Raw genomic sequence first — 23,574 nt, 5'->3', positions numbered from 1 at the left:
ATACTTATTAGGCCTTAAATTATTTATGCTGAGTACTGATCATAATGTCATTTCCACATATATAAAGGTGAGTTGTTATTCCAGTTTGTGTTAGTAATTAACACCCACAACGGTGATAATAGCTAACATAAATTGGTGCCGTGACCAGGATTATATCTAGTGGTAATTAATAAGGGGTTATTGTGGGTGTAAGAGCGGGAACATTGTTTGTTACTGTACCGGCACCGAGAGAGACTGCGCATAGTTGGGAGAGTGTTGGGGTAGTATTTGAACCCTCCCCAGTTGATTATCCGTCCCCTTTAAAGAAAGTAGCCTTCTTTGGGCATTCATATGTCCAGAGATTCCCGCTAGATCGTTCGGTGCAGTATCCAGATGATGCTCCAGCCTTTTATGTCCCCAATTTTGGCGTGCCTGGTGCCAAAGTCAGCACAATAAGAAATAGTAGAGTACCAGGACCTCATAATATATGGGCCTGACTTGATTATCCTGATCATCAGGGGGAAGACTTGTCCCGATATACGGCCTTGAATCAGTTGGCCCTCGATATAGATGTCTTGGCTAAGGAAATCGAGTATAAGACAGGGGGCCACTGTTTCATTGTCGGCCTCGAGAAAAGGACAAACCCCCGAGGCATGACCTGTGAAGAGTATAACCGGGCCAGAAACGGAGTTAAATTGCGTCTGAAGAGAAATTTCCCCTTCGTAAAGGTTCGGTTTATCTTCATGGGGATGAATTAGTGTGAGCTGTCATGGGATGGGGTACATCTGGATGCACCAGGGAGCAAAAGGGTTTTTGATGCTCTTTTGAATAGAGCACATTGCTTTCTTGGGCAACAAGCTGCTTATGAGGGGGTTTAGGGTTTGATCTCCAGGACTGCCCAACATACTACCCTCACGGAAGCTTGACAAAATTGTCAAAAATTTAATTTAGAATTTCGGCCTAGTTTTAATTCATTTTATTTTATTTGGATTTTGCCCAGGAAAGACTACATTAACTTAAAATTTTGTATTTGCTGCCATCCTCTATCACTTAATTGGCCCATCATTAAAAATGGATAAAATAAAATCTTTAAGGAGGCTTAGAGCAGCCAAAAAAGGGAGCTATCACTAAACTAACTACTAACTTGGCACAGAATTTATAGAACATGCAGCAACCGTTCATGACATCAAAGGTATGAAAGTGACGGTTGAGAAGATTCTTGCTGAGATCGAGTCAGGAATTATATGAATTATATCCTGATGAAGACCTAGAAGAAGAAGTGGTCAGTGACATGGAGTATGTTAATAAGGTCAACAGACACTTGATCAAATTAGAAAGTGCTCTAGAATTACCCGCCAAGGACTTGGTAGTGCAAGAGAAAGCAGAGTCGGAAAGCAACGGGAATTAAATTGCCTTATCTGATTATGCTAATAAATATATTTTTAATAAGAGAACAGAGGAAGGAAAAACAAATAAATAAAGAAAAATAATCCATACACCAGATTACTGGTGTCCTCCATTCATAAAAGAACTGTAATGGACTTGAACTGCTGTTGGTTGAAGTTCGGAGGGAAACAACTCTGGGGAAGCGAGTTCCAGAAAGATGCAGATTGGGGAATGAAAGAATTCTGATAGGTAGAAGTTCTGCAATATGGCTGAGTGACATTCCCTGTGCTGCCAAAAGCCTGTGTAGAACGAGGGAAGGCATGGAGAGGTGGCACAATGCATGCAACTTTGTCTGAGCATTTGCCTTAAAAATACCTGTAAAATAATGCAAGGGAGGGAACATTCCTTCTTACTTGTAGGGTATGTAGTTTATTTATAATAGCAGGGTTATTAACCCCTTAACCGCGGAGCGTCACTTTCGTGACGCTTGGGAGCAAGGGATCATACCGCGGGGCGTCGCTTTTGTGATTCTGTGTTATTTTGAATTCTCTCGGGCTTCCAAGTGGGGGCTTGTATCATCTATCAGTACTGCCAATGTCCAACACTAGTCAGCACTCCTAATCTCATCTGTACTCCCATCCATTGTTGACAATTTAGCCATTTCTCCCCGTTCTTGACTCCCCTCCCTACCCCCCCTCCATTACCCTATCCTCTCGCCTACCCGGCCGTGCTACACTAAGTAAATCTTTCCTGGAATTTTTCACTGATTTCATCCATTGAAATAAGCCCTATGCCCTATTCTTATACCAAATAATATATACAAGAAAGAAATAAGGTAAGAGAGAGTGCAATACACCTGGAATTGGCTAATTATCACCTGACAACACCTCACGTGCACTCGTTCGCTAATTTTCACTGTTTTTTTGCCCTTGAAATATGCCATATAATCTATTTTCGTAATAAATATACATATAAGGAGGGAAGGGAGAAGCCTAAGTGATATTTACATTCACCTGGAAATACCTAATTTATAATGTATTGTCTAGATTTCCTGCCAATCATTTCAGTGAAATACATAGCTGTTTCAAGAGCTACGTTGGTAGTACTGAATATCCCCTAAGTAGGCCTCTACCCTGGCCGGCCCTCCCTTATCAGTTCTCTCTCATCTTCCGAAGAGGAGGTACGCGTCTGTTCCTCTTGCTGACTTCAGGGCCTTTTTCACCCCCATGCAAAGGGCCCTGTGACCTTTACCCCCTACTAAACCTCGTGTGGAAAGAGGTAAAGGGCTGACAATTGATAAAAGAGTGACTACGATCTTTCTAATGAGTAAAACAGTGCAAGTGGAATTGTAAATAATGTGTAAATAATGTGTAAACAGCAAGTGAAAGTAATGAATGTAAATATACGTGAACAATGGAAAATAGTTTTATAAGTTACTTCAAGTGACAGTGTATAACACAGTGTAAATAAAATAGAAATGTAAATAACGAAAATAAAATAGAGAACGTAAATAGAAATGTAAATGAGTAGTATTATAAGAATACGAGTATATACCCCAGGAGTAATGAAAGTGAAAGTTTCACTCTAGCATGTCTGAATACTATGAGTTATGAGAGTGAAGATGAAAGTGACATTCACTCTCAATACTAGTATACAGGACGAGAAAGTGAATGCTACGTATTTTACTGAAAGAAATTGAATCCCTACAGTGACAATAAACTAATACTACTGAAGGAAACTTATGGATAAAGACTGTAGATAGATATAAGTGTTATATAGTAATAGAAATATAAAGTGTGAGGGGTTTTATGAATAATAAATGGCAGAGTACCAAGAGCAAACTAGCGCAAGTGCGGCGGTCAGACGCGCTCATAATTTTCATTGCTTTCACAATGTTTTTTTTTTGGAGTATGGATCCCAAACTACTTGAAAATCATAGAGTAGTGTTTATAGTGTTAATATCTGGCTGTGGTAATCACATTACGGGTTGTCGGGAAGTGTAAAGTGGAGACTTCGTTACCCAACTTCAGAGGTCTCCACAAGTCCTACGGTAACCGACGAAGGCTCAACAAACATTCCAGGAAAAAGCTGAAGGTATGTGCCATAAGCATAGTTAATTTTAATATTCTACAACTAATAACTGATTTTTGGCAAATATTTTTTGAGAGTCTGTCAGAGCCCGAATAAGCTCGCGGCACATGCAAAACATCGGTAAACATGCCCGCGGTGTAGGGGTTAATAATTCCAGCAGCTTTGTTCTGAATTTTGTCCAGTTGCTTTAATGCAACCTCTCCATATCAACTCCACAAGGGTGAGTAATATTCAAGCTGAGAGCACACATGACTCTTATAAATTATAGCTAACTGCTCGTCAGTGAAGAAGTTATGGATTCTGTACAATACAATAATCCAAGTTTCTTTGAGGCAGTTTTGGCAAGTGATCTGACATGGGAGGTCCAGCTGAGGGCACTGTTAAGCGAGACACCAAGAATTTCAATACTTTTGGGGATGGAAATATCAGTAGTACTGAAGGTAATATACGAATCTGGCAATATCTGTCTATTAGTAAATTGTATATATTTAGTTTTACTACCATTAAATGAGACAAGGTTGTTTTGTCCCCATTCATTGATCGTAGATAAGTCTTGATTTATGGAGATGGCTGTACTGAGTTGAAAGTTAGAGAGAGTAGACTTTGTAAATGGGTGTCTGAGTGTGAATGAACTATGAAGTGTTGAGTCATCTGCATATGAATGGATGGGACTGTGGGTGACAGATAAGAGATCATTAATATGAACCAGGAACAGGGTTGGCGCCAGAACTGATCCCTGTGGCATGTCAGCGTTGAGTGAAAGTTGGAAAATACATCATATACGTTTACTCTTATTTTTCTGTCGCTGAAACATGAGGAAAGCAGAGGAACAAAAAATGTCAGTCCATAGCAAAGGAGTTTGGGCAATAAGGAATGGTGCCATATTCTGTCGAAAGCTTTAGAAATATCAAGGGCTACTGCATGAGTTTCTCCACGTAGGTCGATTGACTGATGAATGGTATGAGTTAGGAGACTGATTATGTCAATGGTGGATCTTTCGTGGTAAAAACCATATTGTATATCACTAATTAAGTTGGTGGATTCACAATGTTTAACAATGTGCTTATTAATTGAAATTTCAAATACATTACTAAGAGAAGATTTGACAGCTGTTGGTCTGTAATCAGAGGGGTTAGAGGAGCTTCCTTTCTTTGGAATTGGGTGGATGTTGGATTCTTTCCATGAATTAGGGAATGAGGAAATGCGTATGCATAGTCTGAATAATTTAGCTATAACAGAGGCACGTTCTGGAGAACACTTTTTCAGAACAATTGGAGGAACTCCGTCTGGTCCTGGAGCTTTGTTGACAGGTAAATTGTCTAGGATGGATTTTATGTGTCTTGTCTGAATTCTAAGTGGAACAATTTCAGGTGAGTTGAGTTCTAGTACTAGGACATTCTGGCTGACTTCCTCTATGGTAGAATTTCTGGCATATGTACTGGCAAAAATATCTGCTTTCCCACGGGGGTAATTTATAATGTTACCGTCTGAAGATTTTAGTGGGGGGAATGGATGATGTCTTGTTAAAGTTATTATTGAAAGAATTGAGAGTTGACCAGAATATTCTATTGTCATTAGGGTTGTTAAATATTTTTGAGGCTTGATATTGAAGAATGTTTGATTTAGCAAGGTTTATTACAGCTTTTGCACGATTGCTAGCAATATTAAACTGAGAGAGTGACTCAGATGTTTTTTTATTTTAAGTATGAGTTGATTCAGATGTTTTTGATTTTAAGTAAGAGTAATATGCTAATGACATTTAGGCAGTTGCTCTTGCGCAGTTGCTATCAAACCATTTTGGAGAGTTCGATCTTTTAGTGAACTGTTGACTTGGTATGGATAAATCCATACCAGCTAGTATTATGTCACAAATGTGGGACTGGGTAGAACTGACATCACTAGAGAAGAAAGACTGCCATGGAATGTCAGCAAGATAAATTATAAATCGATTCCAGTTTGCCCTATCAAAGTGCCATCGGGTCACCCTGACAAGTTCAGAACGGGGAGGTTTGTGGGGACTAATTAATGAGGCTATGATGAGATTGTGGTCAGAGGATCCAGGTGGTGACAGTACCCCTACCCTGTATTGATCTGGATTATTTGTCAGGTTATCTGGTATTCTGCTAGGTTCCTTTACCAACTGCATGAGATTAAACGATTCTGCAAACAGTTCGCACTCTAGACCGGCATCGTCAGTCCTGGCCAAATGCAATAACCATTCAACATTATGAATGTTCTAATCACCCAAAATGGTAATTTCAGTCCTGAAGGCAATGTTAAGGCTACTCAACTGTGTGGATGTGGAGTCAGATACACTGGGTTCTGAAGAAGCGTTTGGGGAATGATAGACTACATAGATATATTTGTTAATATTTAGACAATTTAGTTTGTAAAATGAGTAATCAAAACTGGATGAAGTGAAATTTATAATAGTGTCAACTGCATACTGAGATTTGATATAACAACAGGTGCCGCCCTTGTTACGGAAATTTGTGAGGAGATGGTAACCAGGATAACAAAGTAGAGATATTTCTGTAAAGGGTGAGATTTGTGGTTCTGTGAGGAATAGGGCCAGAGGGGATATGGATTATAGGAAAAAATGAGCTGAGTTTAGGTTGGTGCTAAGGCCACAGATATTGGTAAAATATAAGGCTGCAACTTCACTTCTCCACTGAGGAGCATGAGTAGAAATTGCAATTGTCGCTGCCAGCACAATTGCTCGATGGTGACTGGGTGGACCCTGTGCCGCCAGCCCTACCCTGCCGGTGATGGCATTCCGAGGTACCACCACGTTTGACAATAATATTGCAGCAGCCATTACTAAAGGGAGTGGGAATAGAAGGTGTGATATCTTATGTGCATGTAGTGTGGTGTAGACAGTAGAAGGTAGGGGTATTAACCTCTACACCGCGGGAATGTTTTTGCGCTCCTTGCTCGTCCCACGAAGATATTCGCACTCCGACTGACTTTTTAAAAATATTTACCAAAAATCAGTTATTAGTCCTAGAATATTAAAATTATATATTTGTATATGGCGCATACCTTCAGCTTTCCCCTGGGATGTTTGTTGAGCCTTCGTTTCTACCATAGGACTTGTGGAGACTTATGAAATTGGGTAATGAAGTCTCCACTTTACACTTCCCGATACCCCGTATTATGGTTACCACTGTCTGATATTATAACTACAAACACTATTCTACGAATTTCAAGTAGTTTGAAATCCATATTCCAAAAAAAAAACACTGTGAAAGTAATGTAAATTGCGAGTGCATCCAAGCTTTCCTCCCATGCTGGTTCCCTGGTGGTATTCTGAGGCGGAGCTGTCATTTATTATTTAAAAACACACTCACACTTTATATTCCTACTGCTTTATTACACTTATTCATATATGCAATATTTATCTATAAGTTTCTATCAGCACTAGCAGTTTATTTTCGCTCCAGGCATTCACTTTCTCATTCTGTATACTAGTGTAGAAAGTGAAGCTGTCACTTTCACTTTCATTACTCCTAGTATTGATACATGCTAAAGCGAAACTTCACTTTCACTTTCATTACGCCTAGTATATATACCCGTATTCTTATATTACTACTTATTGACATTCCTGTTTACATTCTCTATTTTGTTTACATTATTTCCATTTCCATTTTATTTACACTGTTATGCACTGTCACTTGCAGTAACTTATAAAACTATTTTCCACTGTTCAGTTAAATTTACATTCATTGCTTTCACTTGCTGTTTACACATTATTTATACATTATTTACATTTCCACTTGCACCGTTTTAGAGTCCCCAGAAAGATCGTAGTCACTGTCCATCATTATCATTGATAAATTAGCCAGTTCACGTTCCACAGCAGAGTCAATTAGCCCCTTACCCCTTTCCACACGAGGTTTAGTAGGGGCAGAGGTCACAGGGCCCTTTGCATGGGGCTAAAAAGCGGCGGAATTGGACAGGCGCGAATCCGACGTGGTTTCACCTTGAAAGATGACAGTAAACTGAATGCTGTGGCCTAGGGGCAGTGAAGGGTTGCCAGTGTCAGTGTGGTGACAGCTGCTAATATATATGCAATGAAATGATTGGCAGGAAATCTAGACAATACAAAATAAATTAGGTAGTTTCAGGTGAATGTAAATATCACTTAGGTTTCCCCCTTCCTTTCTTATATATATATTTTTATTAAGAGAACAGGTTATACAGCATATTTCAAGGGGAAATAAACAGGGAAAAATAGAGAACAAGTGCGTGTGAGGTGTTGCCAGGTGATAATTAGCCCATTCCACATGTATGGCAGTATCAATTACCTTTTATCTTTCTTTTATATATTATTTTGTATAAGAATAGGGCAAAGGGCACATTTCAATGGATAAAATGAGTGGAAAAATCCATCCAGCATTTGTGTATTGCAGCGAAACTGGTCAGGCTGGAGGATAGGGTAATGGAGGGGAGGTAAGGAGGGGGGTAGTCAAGAACAGGAGCAAAAGGGCTAAATTTTCAACAGTGGATGGAAGTACAGGTGACATTAGCAGAACTGAGTATAGCTGGACACTGGTAGTACTGATAGATGATACAAGCCACCAATTGAAAGCTTGGGCGAATTCAAAATAACAGAATCACAAAAGTTACTCCCTGAAGTATGATCCCTTGCTCCCAAGCATCACGAAAGTGACTCCCCGTGGTTAAGGGGTTAAGAGAGTATGCTGGCCTACTTGCTGTGTAAATGAGAGCACTGAAAATGTTCAGTGAAATAAGATGGTTAAGATCAAGTCCTGAGGGCTGGTGAGACGGGAGCTCCAGCTCTCCCTATCATCAGCTTGCCATCCACCTCTGGAGTACTGCCGTGTTCGACTGGTGCTACAGTGATCCGATTCAGTGGCTCGGTTTTGGGGAGCTATTTGACTGTACACTCAACCCCCTGCTATCGTGCCTAATTGGTCACAGCAAACGTGCGTGATAGCTGAATACGCGATAGCTGAACTGAACAATCAATGGGAAAATTTCTAATTGGTTTTTCGGTGGCACATTTTTCTAACTCTTAACCCCTTAACCAGGGGGCGTCACAAAAACTTGGGAGTAAGGAATCATACCGCGGGGCGTCACTTTTGTGATTCTGTGTTATTTTGAATTCGCCCAGGCTTTCAAGTGGTGGCTTGTATCATCTATTAGTACTGCTAGTGTCCAACACTAGTCAGCACTCCTAATCTCATCTGTACTCCCATCCATTGTTGACAATTTAGCCATTTCTCCCCATTCTTGACTCCCCTCCCTACCTACCTTCCATTACCCTCTCCTCTCACCTGCCCGGCCGTGCAACGCTAAGTGAATCTTCCCTGGAATTTTCCACTGATTTTATCCATTGAAATAAGTCCTATGCCCTATTCTTATACCAAATAATATATACAAAATAGAAATAAGGTAAGTGATAGTGCCATACACCTGGAATTGGCTAATTATCACCTGACAACACCTAATGTGCACTTGTTCGCTAATTTTCGCTGTTTATTCCCCCTTGAAATATGCTGTATAATCTACTCTCGTAATAAAAATATATACAAGGAGGGAAGGGAGAAGCCTAAGTGATATTTACATTCACCTGGAACTACCTAATTTATTATGTATTGTCTAGATTTCCTGCCAATCATTTCATAGTGTATATATTAGCAGCTGTCACCATGCTGACACTGGCAGCATTGCACTCCCCCTAGGCCACCAGTCAACCACACTGTATTCAGTTTACTGTCGTCTTTCAAGGTGAAACGATACCGGATTCGCGCCTGTCCAATTCCGCTGCTTTTTAGCCCCATGCAAAGGGCCCTGTGACCTCTACCCCCTACTAAACCTTGTGTGGAAAGGGGTAAAGGGCTAAGTGACTGCTGTGGTACGTGAACTGGCTAATTTATCAATGAAAATGGTGGACAGTGACTACAATCTTTCTGGTGAGTAAAACAGTGTTAGTGGAAATGTAAATAATGTGTAAACAGCAAGTGAAAGCAATGAATGTAAATATAAGTGAACAGTGGAAAATAGTTTTATAAGTTACTGCATGTGACAGTGCATAACACAGCGTAAATAAAATAGAAATGTAAATAATGTAAATAAAATAGAGAATATAAATAGAAATGTAAATGAGTAGTAATATAAGAATACGAGTATATATACCAGGAGAAATGAAAGTGAAAGTTTCACTCTAGCATGTATGAATACTATGAGTTATGAAAGTGGAAGTGAAAGTAACAGATTCACTCTCAATGCTAGTATACAGGACGAGAAAGTGAATGCTACGTATTTTACTGAAAGAGAAATTGAATGCCTAGAGTGACAATAAACTACTATTACTGAAGGAAACTTATGGATAAAGACTTCAGATATATATGTGTTATATAGTAATATAAATATAAAGTGTGAGTGTTTTTATGAATAATAAATGACAGAAGACCAGCGGCGAACGAGCATAAGTGGGAAGGTCATACGCGCTCGTAATTTTCATTGCTTTCAGTGTTTTTTTGGAGTATGGATTCCAAACTATTTGAGAATGATAGAATAGTGTTTCTAGTGATAATATCAGGCTGTGGTAATCATATTACTGGTTGTCGGGAAGTGTAAAGTGGAGACTTTGTTACCCAAATTCAGAGGTCTCCTCAAGTCCTGCAGTACTCGATGAAGGCTCAACAAACATCCCAGGAGAAAGCTGAAGGTATGGGCAATAAGCATATGTAATTTTAATATTCTAGAGCTAATAACTGATTTTTGGAAAATATTTTTAGAGAGTCTGTCGGAGCGTGAATATGCCCGCGAGACACGCAAGTCAAGCAAAATCAACCCTACGGTTTAGGGGTTAACCACTTAATGCCTGTGATTTCCTGCCAATCTCTCCTCCAACATGAAATAAAGCATTATTATAGTAATAATAACAGTATAATGAATAAATAAACAACATAAAAGGCCATCAAACTTTAATAAGGATTAAGGCTTGGATGGTTTGATGGGTTCCGAGGCTTGCGAGTGGCTTAATTGCCGCCAGATCTCTTTAGCTGTCTCCATGATTTCTTAGTGTCCACAGCTAAAGGGGGTATCAAACGGTACATCGTATCAGGAACGGCCGAGGAAAATTTAAGTGGAACAAAACTTGCACGCTATCACACACGTTCCTTATACTGTTGCCAGAGCCCCGTCTCAGTTGTAAGCATGTGATTACTTTATCGACATCACAGGTTTCTTGGCATAGGAAATATTAACTCTTTATAAGGGTTTCAAAACGATTGATACTTATTCTAAAATACAGTATTAATAAGTATTCAGTGTTAGGCTAAATTTCAATGTTGTAGTACGATATATTCTTTCGAGTCTAATGGGTTTTGTTTACATTGTTTTGCCCGTCGTATCCTCAGCAGGAATCCATTCAAATGCATTCCAAATGCCCGTGGTATCGTCGGCAATTTTACCATGTTACCGTTCCAATTAACCATCATATCCTCGGCAAACCTCATATGAAGTGCCGTGTGAATAAGTTTCACTTAGCCTGTCTTCAAACTCGACACGTGATAGCAGTCTTGGGGTGCATGATAGCATGTATGGTTGTGCATTTGATGTGTGTGCGATAGCTGATAAATGCGATAGCTGAATGGCGATAGCAAGGGGTTGAGTGTAATGTGCACTCTCGAACAGATCTGACAGACCTTCAGAAATTTACAAATATTAAGGGACAATTAAGTGGTGAAGTGCTCCGAATTATTAGTGGATTCAGTTTGGTAGCACCTATTTATGAATCAGCAGTCACAGTTTAAAGAATACCTGCAGTCAAGAAGATCGCATTAAGGCTGCTCACATTGCAAAATTATGTAAACTACCTCCTCCAGCTCACGAAGTGAATGAACTAAAATACTTTTCTACATTCTTTGAATGTGTGTTAGAATCACTACGTGCAATGGGAGTGACTGTGAGTGAAATTTGTGCTGTTTTGTTGAAAAATAAACTCCCTAGTACACTTTCGGACGTGATCAAACGTGAACTTAGAGAAGTGGTCAGATGTGGATGATTATATTCATCCGTTAAAGACGGAAGTGCGTAATACTGAAAGTAGACAGAATCCCTTGGGACATTTGGGTGCGACCGCTATGGCAGCACATGCATTGAAGCAAGTGAAACACACTGAACCTAGGCAGAGGAATGGATGTAAATTGTGTTTTAAACCAGGACATTTTTGGGCTAAGTGTGCAAAATATAAAATTAAGAAGGCAAAATTAACCTGTACCCTCCCGGGTTTTTTGGGCCCACCCACCTCCTGAAAACCCGATTATTTTTTATTATTTTTTTTTTGGCTCAAACATTCCATTTTGGTGACAAACTAATGAAAATCCCCAAGAAAGTTGCTCCTGTCACCCCTAAGTGCACCTAAGGTGGGTCTCCCCTCAGCTCAGCCACGTGTTCTGTGGCCAGGCCGGTGCGGCTGCTCTGTTTTCTATAGTGAGAAGGAGGAGGGTAACTAATCAAAACCAACCTAAATACATATTTTTACGTTTACTTGCTACAAAAGTACATATACAGCAACAATATTGTAGTATATATACTGTATACACGGTATAAAACAAATGAGTGAAAATAATGTAGGTTCATAATGGTACCACCCATAAATCGCCGATTTCAGGCACACTTGACTAGCTGATACTATTGTTTCCACTAACATACACTAGAGGAAAGTCTCACGTGTCTGCCTGCCACGAATCACCCGCGAAATTCGAAAAATGTGCATGCCTTGTGTCTTGCAATTGCTAATCGTACGGCATATGACGACGGATCTACGGCGGCTCCTATGGACCGTTGTATGACGTACGATGATGGGAAGGTACGGGTTAAAGAGAGCAAAGCAAATGAAGCTGTGTGTCGGGTGTTTGTCGGCAGATCATGGTAGTCAGGGTTGTACAAATTTCAAAGTAAGGCCAGTGTGAAATCACGGGACATACTCCACCTAAAGGGATTAGCTTCTGAAGTTCAGGACAATGTGAAGGTACTTGGCATTAATTGGCTAACTGACAAGGACATGTTGCAGGTGAAGGGACACGAAAGTAGACTCACAGTAGTGACGAAACGTGAGGTGTTGAGCATAACTGCAGGTGTGCTTGACCCTCTGGGAGTATTACTGCCGGTGACCATCCGTGTAAGAAAATTTGTGCAAGATCTATGGCATGTTGAATGTGGGTGGGATCTTCCCATACCAGAATATATTCAGGCTGAATGGCAGGGGATATATGAGGATATGATTAACAGTACCAATATTGTATTTCCCCGCCAAGTCACTGATAGTATAAAGGTCACACTGCATCGTTTAGTGACGCAAGCACCACTACTTATGGTGTAGCAGTCTACTTAGTCAGTGAGGGAAGTAGTAGACTAGCTATGGCAAAGGCTAAAGTAGAACTCATTAAACTGCTCACTATACCAAAATTAGAACTGCTGTGATAGCAGCTCGTCTCGCCAAGTATATTTATGAGACCTATGCTGACGAGTTAAGCATAGAGACCATATATCTCTGGATGGATAGCCAGATAACCCTATACTCATTGTCATGTAAAAAGCTGTTGCCTGTACATGCTCAGAACAGAACTGATGAAATAAAAGCATTAATCCCTGATGCTGAATTTCGTTATGTGTCTACAAAGAACAACCCCAGTGATATGGTTTCAAGAGGGACTTCAAATGCATCCTTAATAGGTTCCTCTTTGTGGTGGGGAGGGCCCACATGGCTACCTCACCAAAATATGTGGCCGGAAAATGGTCCATTTGAGGAAGTTTGGGACGCCACCACGGATTGTCTCCTTGAAGAGACCCTGTCATTGCCAGTATCAGTAACCCTTCCTGCCATATTGAATTGGGACCGACATGGTTTTTATGTGAAGACAATGCATGTGATGGCATGGGTATTGAGATTTATCGAGACACTGATAGATAGGAGATAACGAACACATGAGGCAATGCCGGCTTATATGACGGTGCCCGAAAGGACAGCAGAATCAGCAATGATTAAGTTAGCTCAAATGGAAGAGTACCCCGAGGATTACCATTATTTGTCCACTGGAATGGGCACACCAAGTAATGTTGTGAAGCAGTTAGGCCTCTATAGGGAAGGTGGGCTATTGCATTGTAAAGGTAGGTTACAGTTGTCGAACTTAAAGGATGAAGCAAAGTAACCTATCCTAGTACCTAGTAAACATTGGATAGTGGCTCTCCTTTCTGAGTACTGCTACAAGGTGTGTAACCATAGTGGAGTAAGTTATGTTGTAAGTTACATAAGACAAAAATTTTGGATTCCTAGGATCAGACAAGTTGTAAAGAAGGTTTTAAGTAAATGTGTAACTTGTAAAAAGTTACAAGGTGCCCCATATTGTGCTGTACAGGCTCCGCCGTTACTGTCCTTTAGGGTTCAGGAAGTGAATCCATTTCAAGTAACAGTAGACTACACAGGTGCTCTACCCATTAAAGAAAAGGGTACTGTAGGAAAATTACATGTAGTCTTGTTTACCTGTGCAGTTACTAGGGCTATAAACATTGAGAGGGTGTCGAACCTCTCCTGTGAGTCCTTCATTCATGCCTTCCGTCGGTTCTGTAGCAGGAGAGGCTTCCCTGAACTCATAATTAGCAATAATGCCACTACAGTTATAAGTGGAGCCACTGTGTTAAGGAAGTTAAAAAACAATCCGAGGTTATAGAATGAATTGGTAAAAGTAAACTGTGAGTGGCAGTTTATACCGGCCAGGGCGCCATGGTTCGGTGCCATCTGGGAAAGAGTGATAGGCATCCTAAAGGTTGGCCTGAGAAAGGTACTGGGACAAGCTTTAGTAACCCGTGAAGAATTGGATACTGTATTATTGGAACTCGAGGCCATAGTCAACGACCGTCCACTTGGATATACATATGGTGACCTTGGTGATCCACTCCCTATTACTCCATCACAGCTTATTAATGGGAGGCATCTTAGACAGTTCCCGAAACAGGAAGTCAGGGATGACGCTCTCAAGGACGTCACCTGGCGGACTAATTCGGGAATAAACCGACGTCTCCTATACGTGACAAAGATCTCACGAGATCTGTGGGAGAGATGGACCACTGGCTACCTAGTATCGCTCAGAGAGCAACATCGTCAATTGACATCCAAGAAAGGGAAAGCAGCACCTCAAGTTGGGGACATCATGCTGATATACCAGGATGGGCCACGACTTCTCCGGTAACTAGGTTGGGTCACCAAATTGTTACGTGGTCCTGATAAAGAATGTAGGCTATTGCAGCTAAGGACGAGCCCCGGTTTGACCAGTAGACCGGTGGTTAAGCTGTATCCACTAGAAATTTATTTAGAAGTGAAAGAAGATGACAGCCATATCGGCACTACCCAACACCCCAATATACCTGTAAATAGTCGACGTGATGTCCCTTGGAGGACTTCACATCGGACCGCCCTTAGTTCTTCCCAACTATTGCATGCCCTGATTGGGACGAGACAGTTGTAAATTTTGTACATGTTTTGGGCGAAGGAGTTATGTCGTGGATTTCGGGTTTGAATTTCCCTCCCACGACAGCACATTTCTATTTTAATAAATTCTTGTGTTATATATTTTGGGTAAGATATTATTTATTACTAGAGATAAATATGGTTATGGAAAAAAAATCAACACATTTAGTTATACATTCATTAATGATGAGTTTGATTTACTTCATACACGATGTTGCTCGAAGCAGTTCAGTTCTCTCCTGCCACAAGACAGTTTATACACGTGTCCCGAACCTTATCCCGCAGTCAGCTTCAATCATCATTCTGCCACATCAATATACCATCAACACCACTGTTAAGTACTCAGCATATTTATTAGGTCTTAAAATATTTATACTGAGTACTGATCAAAAAGTCATTTCCACATATATAAAGGTGAGTTGTTATTCCACTTTATGTTAGTTTGTAATTAACACCCCATACAGGGATAATAACTAACAGAAGGGTTGGCACGGAGGTCTTCGGAGTGAGGGGACAGGGCCACATGGAGGAGACTTGTTTGTGGCCACCCCCTTGGGATAAGGGCGTCTGGCAATCTATGTATCTGTCTATCTGTCTCTATCTATCTATCTATATCTATATCTATATCAAGAGAGAGAGAGAAAGAGAGAAGGTTGGTGCATAGATACGCAGACAGATAGACAGATATAGAAATATCTTCTCTCTGTCTATGTCTGTCTACCTATACGAGTGTGTGTGTGTGTGTGTGTGTGTGTGTGTGTGTGTGTGTGTATATATATATATATATATATATATATATATATATAAAATCTATCTATCAGTCTATATAGACAGATAGATAGATAGATAATCATCATCGGGACCTCCTTTCCTAGCCTAGGGGGAGTGAGGAGTAGCAGCATCCACAGAGCCAAAGTTTGCCCAATTCACTGGGCCATGCTTCCGTTCACTCATCATTCAAGCCCATGGAATCCTGGCTTCATCTGATAGACAAAAAAATTTCACCACGTTCTGTAGCTTCCCATATACTTAACCTGTAGAACCAATCTGAACGCTGTCACGTTAAAAAGGGGTGCCAAAACCCTGGTCATGCTCTTCTTCCCACAAAATTCATCCAGCCAGCTCAATCTCTTGTCAGTTCCTTAGCCTCGCAAACTTCCATATCTCATTCTTTACAAACTCATCCACCACATCCTTCCATCTTCTTCTTGGCCTACCTCGCCCCCTTCCTCCCTCAAATTCGCTCAGATGTATCCTTTTGATTACTCCGTTGCCATCCATTCTCTCCACATGACCATACCATCTCAGTACAATCTCTTCGATTCTGGTGTCCACTGACTTCTGCACTCCGCATCTTTCACGAATCACAATATTCCATATCCTATCCACTCTCTGTACTTCACATACATTCCTCTGCAGTCCCTTCTCCACTGCTCTTACTCTTGACTTTTCATTTTAATGCCACACTATAGCCTAACAACTGTATGTTAAAGTTGGCACTAAAGCTAGCCACACACGCAGGCGATTGGCGTGATGATTATCATTTGTGGACTAGCATCAGTTCCTAGGGTCAAAGTCAAAACCCCACACACGCTGATAATTGTCGCTAATGCTTGAAGTAAGGACAGGCATCAAGGCGGCAGTCGTCTGTGTGTGTGGAGGCATGAGAGCAGTGGAGAGTTTTCATTTCCACTAAGCAGAGGTGGTGATAGACAGTACCTACATGCAGACAACTGACATGGACCGTCCCTACACGCAGACGACTGGCGCCAATGATGCAAGTCCTTCTTCTGGCCTCACATGGAATTATAACCCGACATAATTCCATGAGATGGAGCCTCTCCACCTGACAACTGGACTCGAGGGCCCCCCACACAGTGAGGATTGGCCTGTTCACGCCAATTGTCATTAAATCACCATGCCAAACGCCTGCATGTGTGGCTAGCATATCACTCCTTCATGTAAGCCTTGCACAGCTGCAAACTCTCAACCCTCTGTTTCTTATCAAGGCCTTCATAGCATCAGCTACTTTCCTTCCTTGTCACTCTACTTTCCACTTGTTTTGCACAGAGTCCTCACTTTTGTATCACTGTACCCATGTATATGAACACTCTGAACAATTTAGTCGCTTTAGTCTCTTTTCTTTCACAGTAACAACACACTGGGAGTCACCTTCTCTCTCATTAACCATCTCTTTACTCTTTTTACCTCGCCCGGATGGAAGCCGACGAGGTATTGACTTTGGTCGAGTTTGTTTGTTTTTTTGTATCTATGTTTGTTACCAACATGATTCAAAAACGGATGAATGAAAGTACATGAAACTTTCAGGATATGTGGAGACTGGTCCCCAAAGAAAGTAATTAAATTTTGGAGGTAATTGAATGACCCTGAAAGGTCAAAATCAAGGTCATGGATTTTCAGAGGTTAAACTTTGAAACCGGATGAAGACAGAGCTATTTACTATCAGGAACATATAGGAACTCGTAGTATGGGCTTTCATTTGGCACCAAGACCTTTGACCTTGAATGACCTCGAAAAATCAGACTCAAAGTCATGGATATTCAGGGGGCTATAGCCTGAAACTAGTTGAAGGTAGAGGAATATTTACTGTTTTATCAAGATGCAGGAAATCACTTATGGGTTGTTAATTGGTACCATGACCTTTGACTGTATGTGACCTTGAAAGATCGAACTCAAAGTCACTGATATTCAGGGGGCTAGAACTCGAAACTCGTTAAAGATATATTTACTATTACTAAGATATAGGATGTGTGATATGGGCTTTCATTTGGCAGCATGACCTTAGACCTTGAGTGACCTTGAAAGGTCAAATGTATGGTCACGGATATTCAGAGGGTGATTCTTGACAACATTTGCACCATTACCTTAGACTTCAATCTGTCAGGTCGTGGCAGATTTTTCACCAATGACCCCTCCCCTAATCCTAGCAGATTTTGGATTTCTTCTTTTTTTTTTGGGGGGGGAGCTCAAACCTCCGCTTTTTATGAGAAACATGGGAAAATCCAAAAATGTGCTCACCTGAGCTTAGAAGTGCATTGTACAGGTGACCCTCCCCACACCTGGTACCATCTTCTCTGGAGCTGCGCTGCTGTTCTCACGTTTTTTGTGGTAGGGGTAACTATTCCAAACCATTCATTATAGGTAGATATCTGTTCATTTGGTACGAATTTATACATAGTAAAAGAATATATTGGATTTCACACAATAATATAGGTGAAATAAGCATTGTTTCACTCACTGAACACCTCAAAATTGCCAAATTCTTGCACAAATGACTCACTATGACTGTTGTTTCAACTTACATTCTATTTTTCAACTTACATTATACTTTCCCACAAACATTATACCAGTTTCCACCTTCTATAACTGTTATCACATATTTTTACAGGCCTTACTATTATAGTGAACGTCATATATCGCAAGCACACACATTATCATTAATGTAATAATGTGTGGTATTCCCTGAAACAGGGCTCTACACACAATCCAATGTTGCATTCAACACACTGGTACCTTGTGTTTTTTTCCCTGAGTGATTGGTCTTACTTTAGAGTGGCTGCATTCGTGACAGCAGCGTTGGGGTCTAAGACGGTTCAAACCGTTCAAGTGAGGAGGGATGGTGGTGAAGTGGCATCTGGTGAGGCGTAGGGTAGTCTGGCTGGCAGTGGTGAGGTGGGGGTGGTGGTGGTGCCCTTCCTCTGCATATTTCGAGATTATTTCCCAGTTCAGCTTCCTCACAAGCCCCTCGAAGGTCTTTGAGGCTACTGTAGTCAAGGCGTGGAAGTAGTGCGTGTTGAGGAGCATGATGTCCAGCAAGTGGAAAAATAGCTTCTTCTACCACTTCAACGTGGTCCTGGCACATTCCACACTGGGAATCATGGAGTCAGACTGGTCAACTTGCCTCAGATTTTCAAACTCGGAGCCTCCTCTCGCTACAGTAATCCACGGAGTCGGTGCAGTGCATCAGGGGGCAGTGTACTGTCGACAGGAGGAAAACTTCCCCCTTGTGGTTCCATACGGTGATGAGGATGTTGTTAGCCTTGTAAAAAACCACCTCGTTCTTGTCAAGTTTCCTTCCAATCTTGACCATATGCCGACAGTTTTTCTTGACTGTGCCACAGACTCTGGTGTCGTGAAGGTGGAGGTACTGAACGAGAAGGGGGCTAGTGTACCAGTTGTCCAGGTGCAAGACATGACCACGATGAAAGTACTCCTTGATCGTGGTCTTCATCACGGCCCCAGAGAATCCTATACTACAATCTTCTGTTATGTCTGTCTGTGCACCAGTGTACAAGACTATGTCTTGCACATAACCAGTCTTACAGTCACACATAATAAACGAATATATTGAACTCCAAACGATGTCCCTTGCTGGGTACACCCTGGAGAAATGAAATATTACCACTCCACAACACGAGACTCGTCTACGACTAGGTCTCTGTAAAAATAGAAGGATGAGTGGAAATTTTCTCGCAGGTGATCAAATACCATCCTTATTCTCCTCATTTAGTCAGTGTTATTAGCATTAGCAGAGTCCTTGGCATTGTAAAAGTGGAGGCGGTGCAGAATATGCTGAAATCTATTATGACCCATTACCTTCCCAAAGAAAAGTGTGTTGATCATAGGGTCTGTAGACCAGTATGCCAGAACTTGTCTTTTCCTTACAATACCCATCACGAGAACCAGGGCAAAAAAGATGAACATCTCACCTGTTGTTACTGGGGTAGTCATATTGTTGGGAGTGCCTGCTTGTTGTCCCTTCGCGCACACTTTCGTGGTGCTGGCTGCTAGCAAAAGTGTTTATTTGATCCACAATTCGCTCCACAAACTCCTCGCTAAAGTATTGGTGGAAGAAATCCACCCTGGTGGAGCCTGGATGGAGGCCAGGTGGGGTACAGCCAGACTGCCACCCTTCTGTGAAGCGGAGAATGATGGGAGTGAAATCACTCCCATCTTTCCAGTCCCACGACACGCTGTCGTCTCCATCCTCATCTCCATCGTCGCCTTTGTCAGGGTGGGGAGAAGAGGGTGATAGGGGTGGTTGGGGAGGTGGACAGTGGCACCCTTCTCCACTCACACTCCTCTTCCCTCTCCCTTTTCCCATCCCCTTTCTCTTTTCTTTTCCTTCCTTTTCCCACATCACGGGGCTGTGGGAAGGAAGCGAGGGAAGCTTGCCGGGGGAAAGAGGTGCTGGGGCGTGGCTTCTACCCACCTTCTCGCTCCCCAGGTGCACCACGTGCTCGCACTGGAGCTGCCTCCCCGCCACCACCACCACTTTCCCTTTCACTCATGCCCGACCCACCATTCATGCCATCCCCAGACAAAGCAATAGTCCCATACCTTCTCTTTCTCTTCGCTGCCCTTTCGGCTCCCCACTGTGAAAACCTCTTCCTCCCCAACCACGAGGGAACACCACGACCTACTCTTCCATCCTCGTCCTCGTCCTCATCAGACCCTTCGTCCACAGGCTGGAAAGAGGTCCATGCATGTGGTTGGGGTCCAGGCAAGCCTTCCCTAGCCCTGCGGTACGTAACATACTGCACCTTCCTTGACGACGGTACCTCCTCACCACTGCTGCTCGTTTCTTCCTCCAGAGCCATGTAATCTTTGTCCTCCACATCATCATCGACTGGCGAATCGCTGTCGCCTGTGAAGGCATCAAGGGCAGCTTGAATTTCATCATCAGAGAGACTGCGGTGTGCCATGTCTTTATTGGGTCACTGCTAACAGGTGAGTGACCGAGACAATGGCGTGCGGGAGTCACGTGAGGTCTGGGAATGTCTCTGCCTGGCGGTGGGTAGAGGATGGTTTCCTGCGTATACCTACCAAAAATCACCCACGAAACTTGAAAAATGTGCAAATGACAGACCTCACTATAGCAGAACACACTGGTATGTCGACAGGTGTCAACATGAAAAAAAGTTCTGACCTACCCATATGTTGATGGGATATGGCAGGTTAACCCATTAGCTCCCAGGGCTCCTGTGTGAGGGACTCTGCTGGAATGGTAGTAAGCATACTGCCGTCAGAGTATTGGCTCATAGTCACGAAGCTCATAGGTCCCTACCCTAGGGTTCCCTCCTTTATTAACTTTTGAAAATACCCAGTTGTGTTCTATATTGAGGACACTGGGCACAAATGGGCTAATTGTGCACTGACACTAAATGGCAGAAACGAGACAGTATTTAACAGGAATAAAAATAACTACTGTCTGGTGAGGTTTGTTGTGCCTAGCACCATTTGTCCACATTTATTCTCAAGGCATGATGCTCACAGACATCTACAAAACTCTGAACTAGTAAACCAAGCCCTTGTCTGGTACATTCAAGTAGCACAGCATCATCAGCATACATCAAATTTGAGATATTCCATCCATCATTATTCATTACAAATGCGATCCCTCTCTCCATTACTCGTGTCTTTACTTCTCTCATCACCCCACCCATATATATATAAATACTGAACAACAATGGGGACATCACACAACCATGTCGCACACCAATATTGGTTGTGAACCATTCATTTACGTATAAATGTACTGTATACGTGTATGTAAATATGTACATATATGTATATACATGTAAGGTATATATTTACGTATGCATATATACTGTCTATATCATCATTGTCATCATCATCATCAGCCGTTGAGGTCCACTGCAGGACTGGCCTATCCCTACCAAAGCAGGGACGATACAGCCAGTGGTTTGGCTGTCAGGTAGAGACCCTATGTAGGGTGAGAAGTCCTTGTGAGTGTAAGTATACTGTTGGAGTGGCTTTGGATGTGTGTGTGGTCTGTGAACCAAGCGTAATTGGCCCGCCTAAAGCTGATTGGGTGCAAGCATACTAGTATGCGACACTGGTTCAACCACAGCACCCCTTGTGCCCATCAAAGCGGTCAATGGCTCAGTGAACGCTCCCCAAACTTTTTACACCTCTGGCGGGAGGCCAACCCGCATCCACCAGTGTGTGAAATGCACACTCTACCACTGTACCACAAAGGCTCCATATATATATATATATATATATATATGTAGAGACTTCACTTCACCGTGAAGATATGTATACAAACTAACCACATGAGAAATAAGGAGCTACCGTGAGTACTTTTGTATATTACATCTTCAGACAGAGTGAGACAGAAACGTAAAGAGTAGAGGTCTTTTATGCACACCCGCAGCAGGTAGTGGCACACAGAACAATGGATGGCCTGAATTTTTACCTGCGGCTTAACTTAGGGTCACCTGCAGCAGGGAGTGGAACACAACAAATGATGACCTGCATCTAAAAATGCACGTGGCAAAGGAGGACGGAGTAGGAGGGGAGGAAAGGGGAGTGGGAGGGAGGGGGGAGGGAGGGGGGAAGGGATAACTACTGCTGCTTAACTTAAGACCTAGAGGATTAATGCTTGGTGTGTCCCACACAGGTGTGAATACACCACCAGGAGATGACAGGGAACAATCACGTGTTAGTCTGGGGGATACTGCTTTAAAATTAATTCAGTTAACAATTTATCACACTTAAAATGATCATAGCTCATGTTTACATTCTTATGTGCCAGAAATTAGACAAGATTCTATTACATTTCTTTCATCTAAGCTTTTTGATCTTGCTAGAATCTTGGAGCCTGTCCAGTCAATATGGTGATCACTGGATGCTTTGTGCTGAAATAAACCACTACTCTGTTGGGCTGTCCTTGCACTGTATTTATGTTGTGAGATTCTAGTTTCCAAATCTTTTCCAGATTGTCCTATGTAAAATTTGTTACAGCTTTTACACGGGATTTTGTAAACAACACCTGAATTACTGAAAGGGCTGTTCTTGATGAAGGTTATTTTGATGGTGTTCTCATATTTGAATACTACTTGTACATTGAGTTTCCTCAGTATGTGAACAACATCAAGATGGTATTCCCTCTGAAAACATTATCAAGCTAATTAAATTGTGCATTGTGAACTCTTCTTTTACCTTTGAAGGTAAATTTTACACACAAAAATTTGGTATGGCCATGGGTAATCCCCTCTCCCCAGTTCTGGCAAATATTTACATGGAGTACTTTGAGAAACATTTACTGACCTCCATAAAGGAGCAAAACATAGTTTGGCTCCGATACGTTGATGATGTCCTGTGCTTCTGGCCTAACAGTCTTCCTTGATGAATTTCTCATGCAATTAAATTCGTTAGTTCCATCGATTAAATTTACTCACGAGATGGAAATGGATAATGAATTGCCATTTTTGGATGTAAAAGTTATCAGGGACCAAAATGTTTTGAAGACTAAGGTATACAGAAAACCTACAAATATTATGTCATATGGTCATTACTATTCAAACCATCATATTAATGTAAAAAGATCTATGTTCATATCCATGTACCTAAGAGCAAATAGAATTTCAGACCCAGAATTTTTAGATGATGAACTAAAAATGATTCAGAGTATTGGAAAGAAGCTAAAATATCCACAAAACATACTAACTCAGTGCCACAATACAGCCAAGAAACGATTCCTTGAAGGGAAAACTAATAAGCCAGATCGCCAGAACATTCAAAGAACCCTTGTCCTCCCCTTCCATGAAAATTTTCTTGATGTTGTT

The 23,574-nt window shown here is 41.7% G+C and overlaps 1 protein-coding gene across 1 annotated transcript; it reads left to right on the top strand.

The window, feature by feature from the left end:
- Positions 1 to 13,427: 13,427 nt before the first annotated feature.
- On the top strand, positions 13,428 to 14,681 carry LOC145411621 (uncharacterized). Its single transcript, XM_080281629.1, has 2 exons — positions 13,428 to 13,561; positions 14,210 to 14,681. Exons 1-2 carry the CDS (start codon positions 13,428 to 13,430, stop codon positions 14,679 to 14,681), a joined length of 606 nt encoding a protein of 201 aa, XP_080137755.1.
- The last annotated feature ends 8,893 nt before the right edge of the window (positions 14,682 to 23,574 follow it).

The sequence above is a fragment of the Coenobita brevimanus genome, chromosome 90 (assembly GCF_032717465.1).
Source record: "Coenobita brevimanus isolate Jiangsu-jjx chromosome 90, ASM3271746v2, whole genome shotgun sequence".
Classification (NCBI taxonomy): domain Eukaryota; kingdom Metazoa; phylum Arthropoda; class Malacostraca; order Decapoda; family Coenobitidae; genus Coenobita; species Coenobita brevimanus.
The sequence above is the reverse complement of the archived record's forward strand: the minus strand, read 5'-3'. Positions and strand labels throughout refer to the sequence as shown.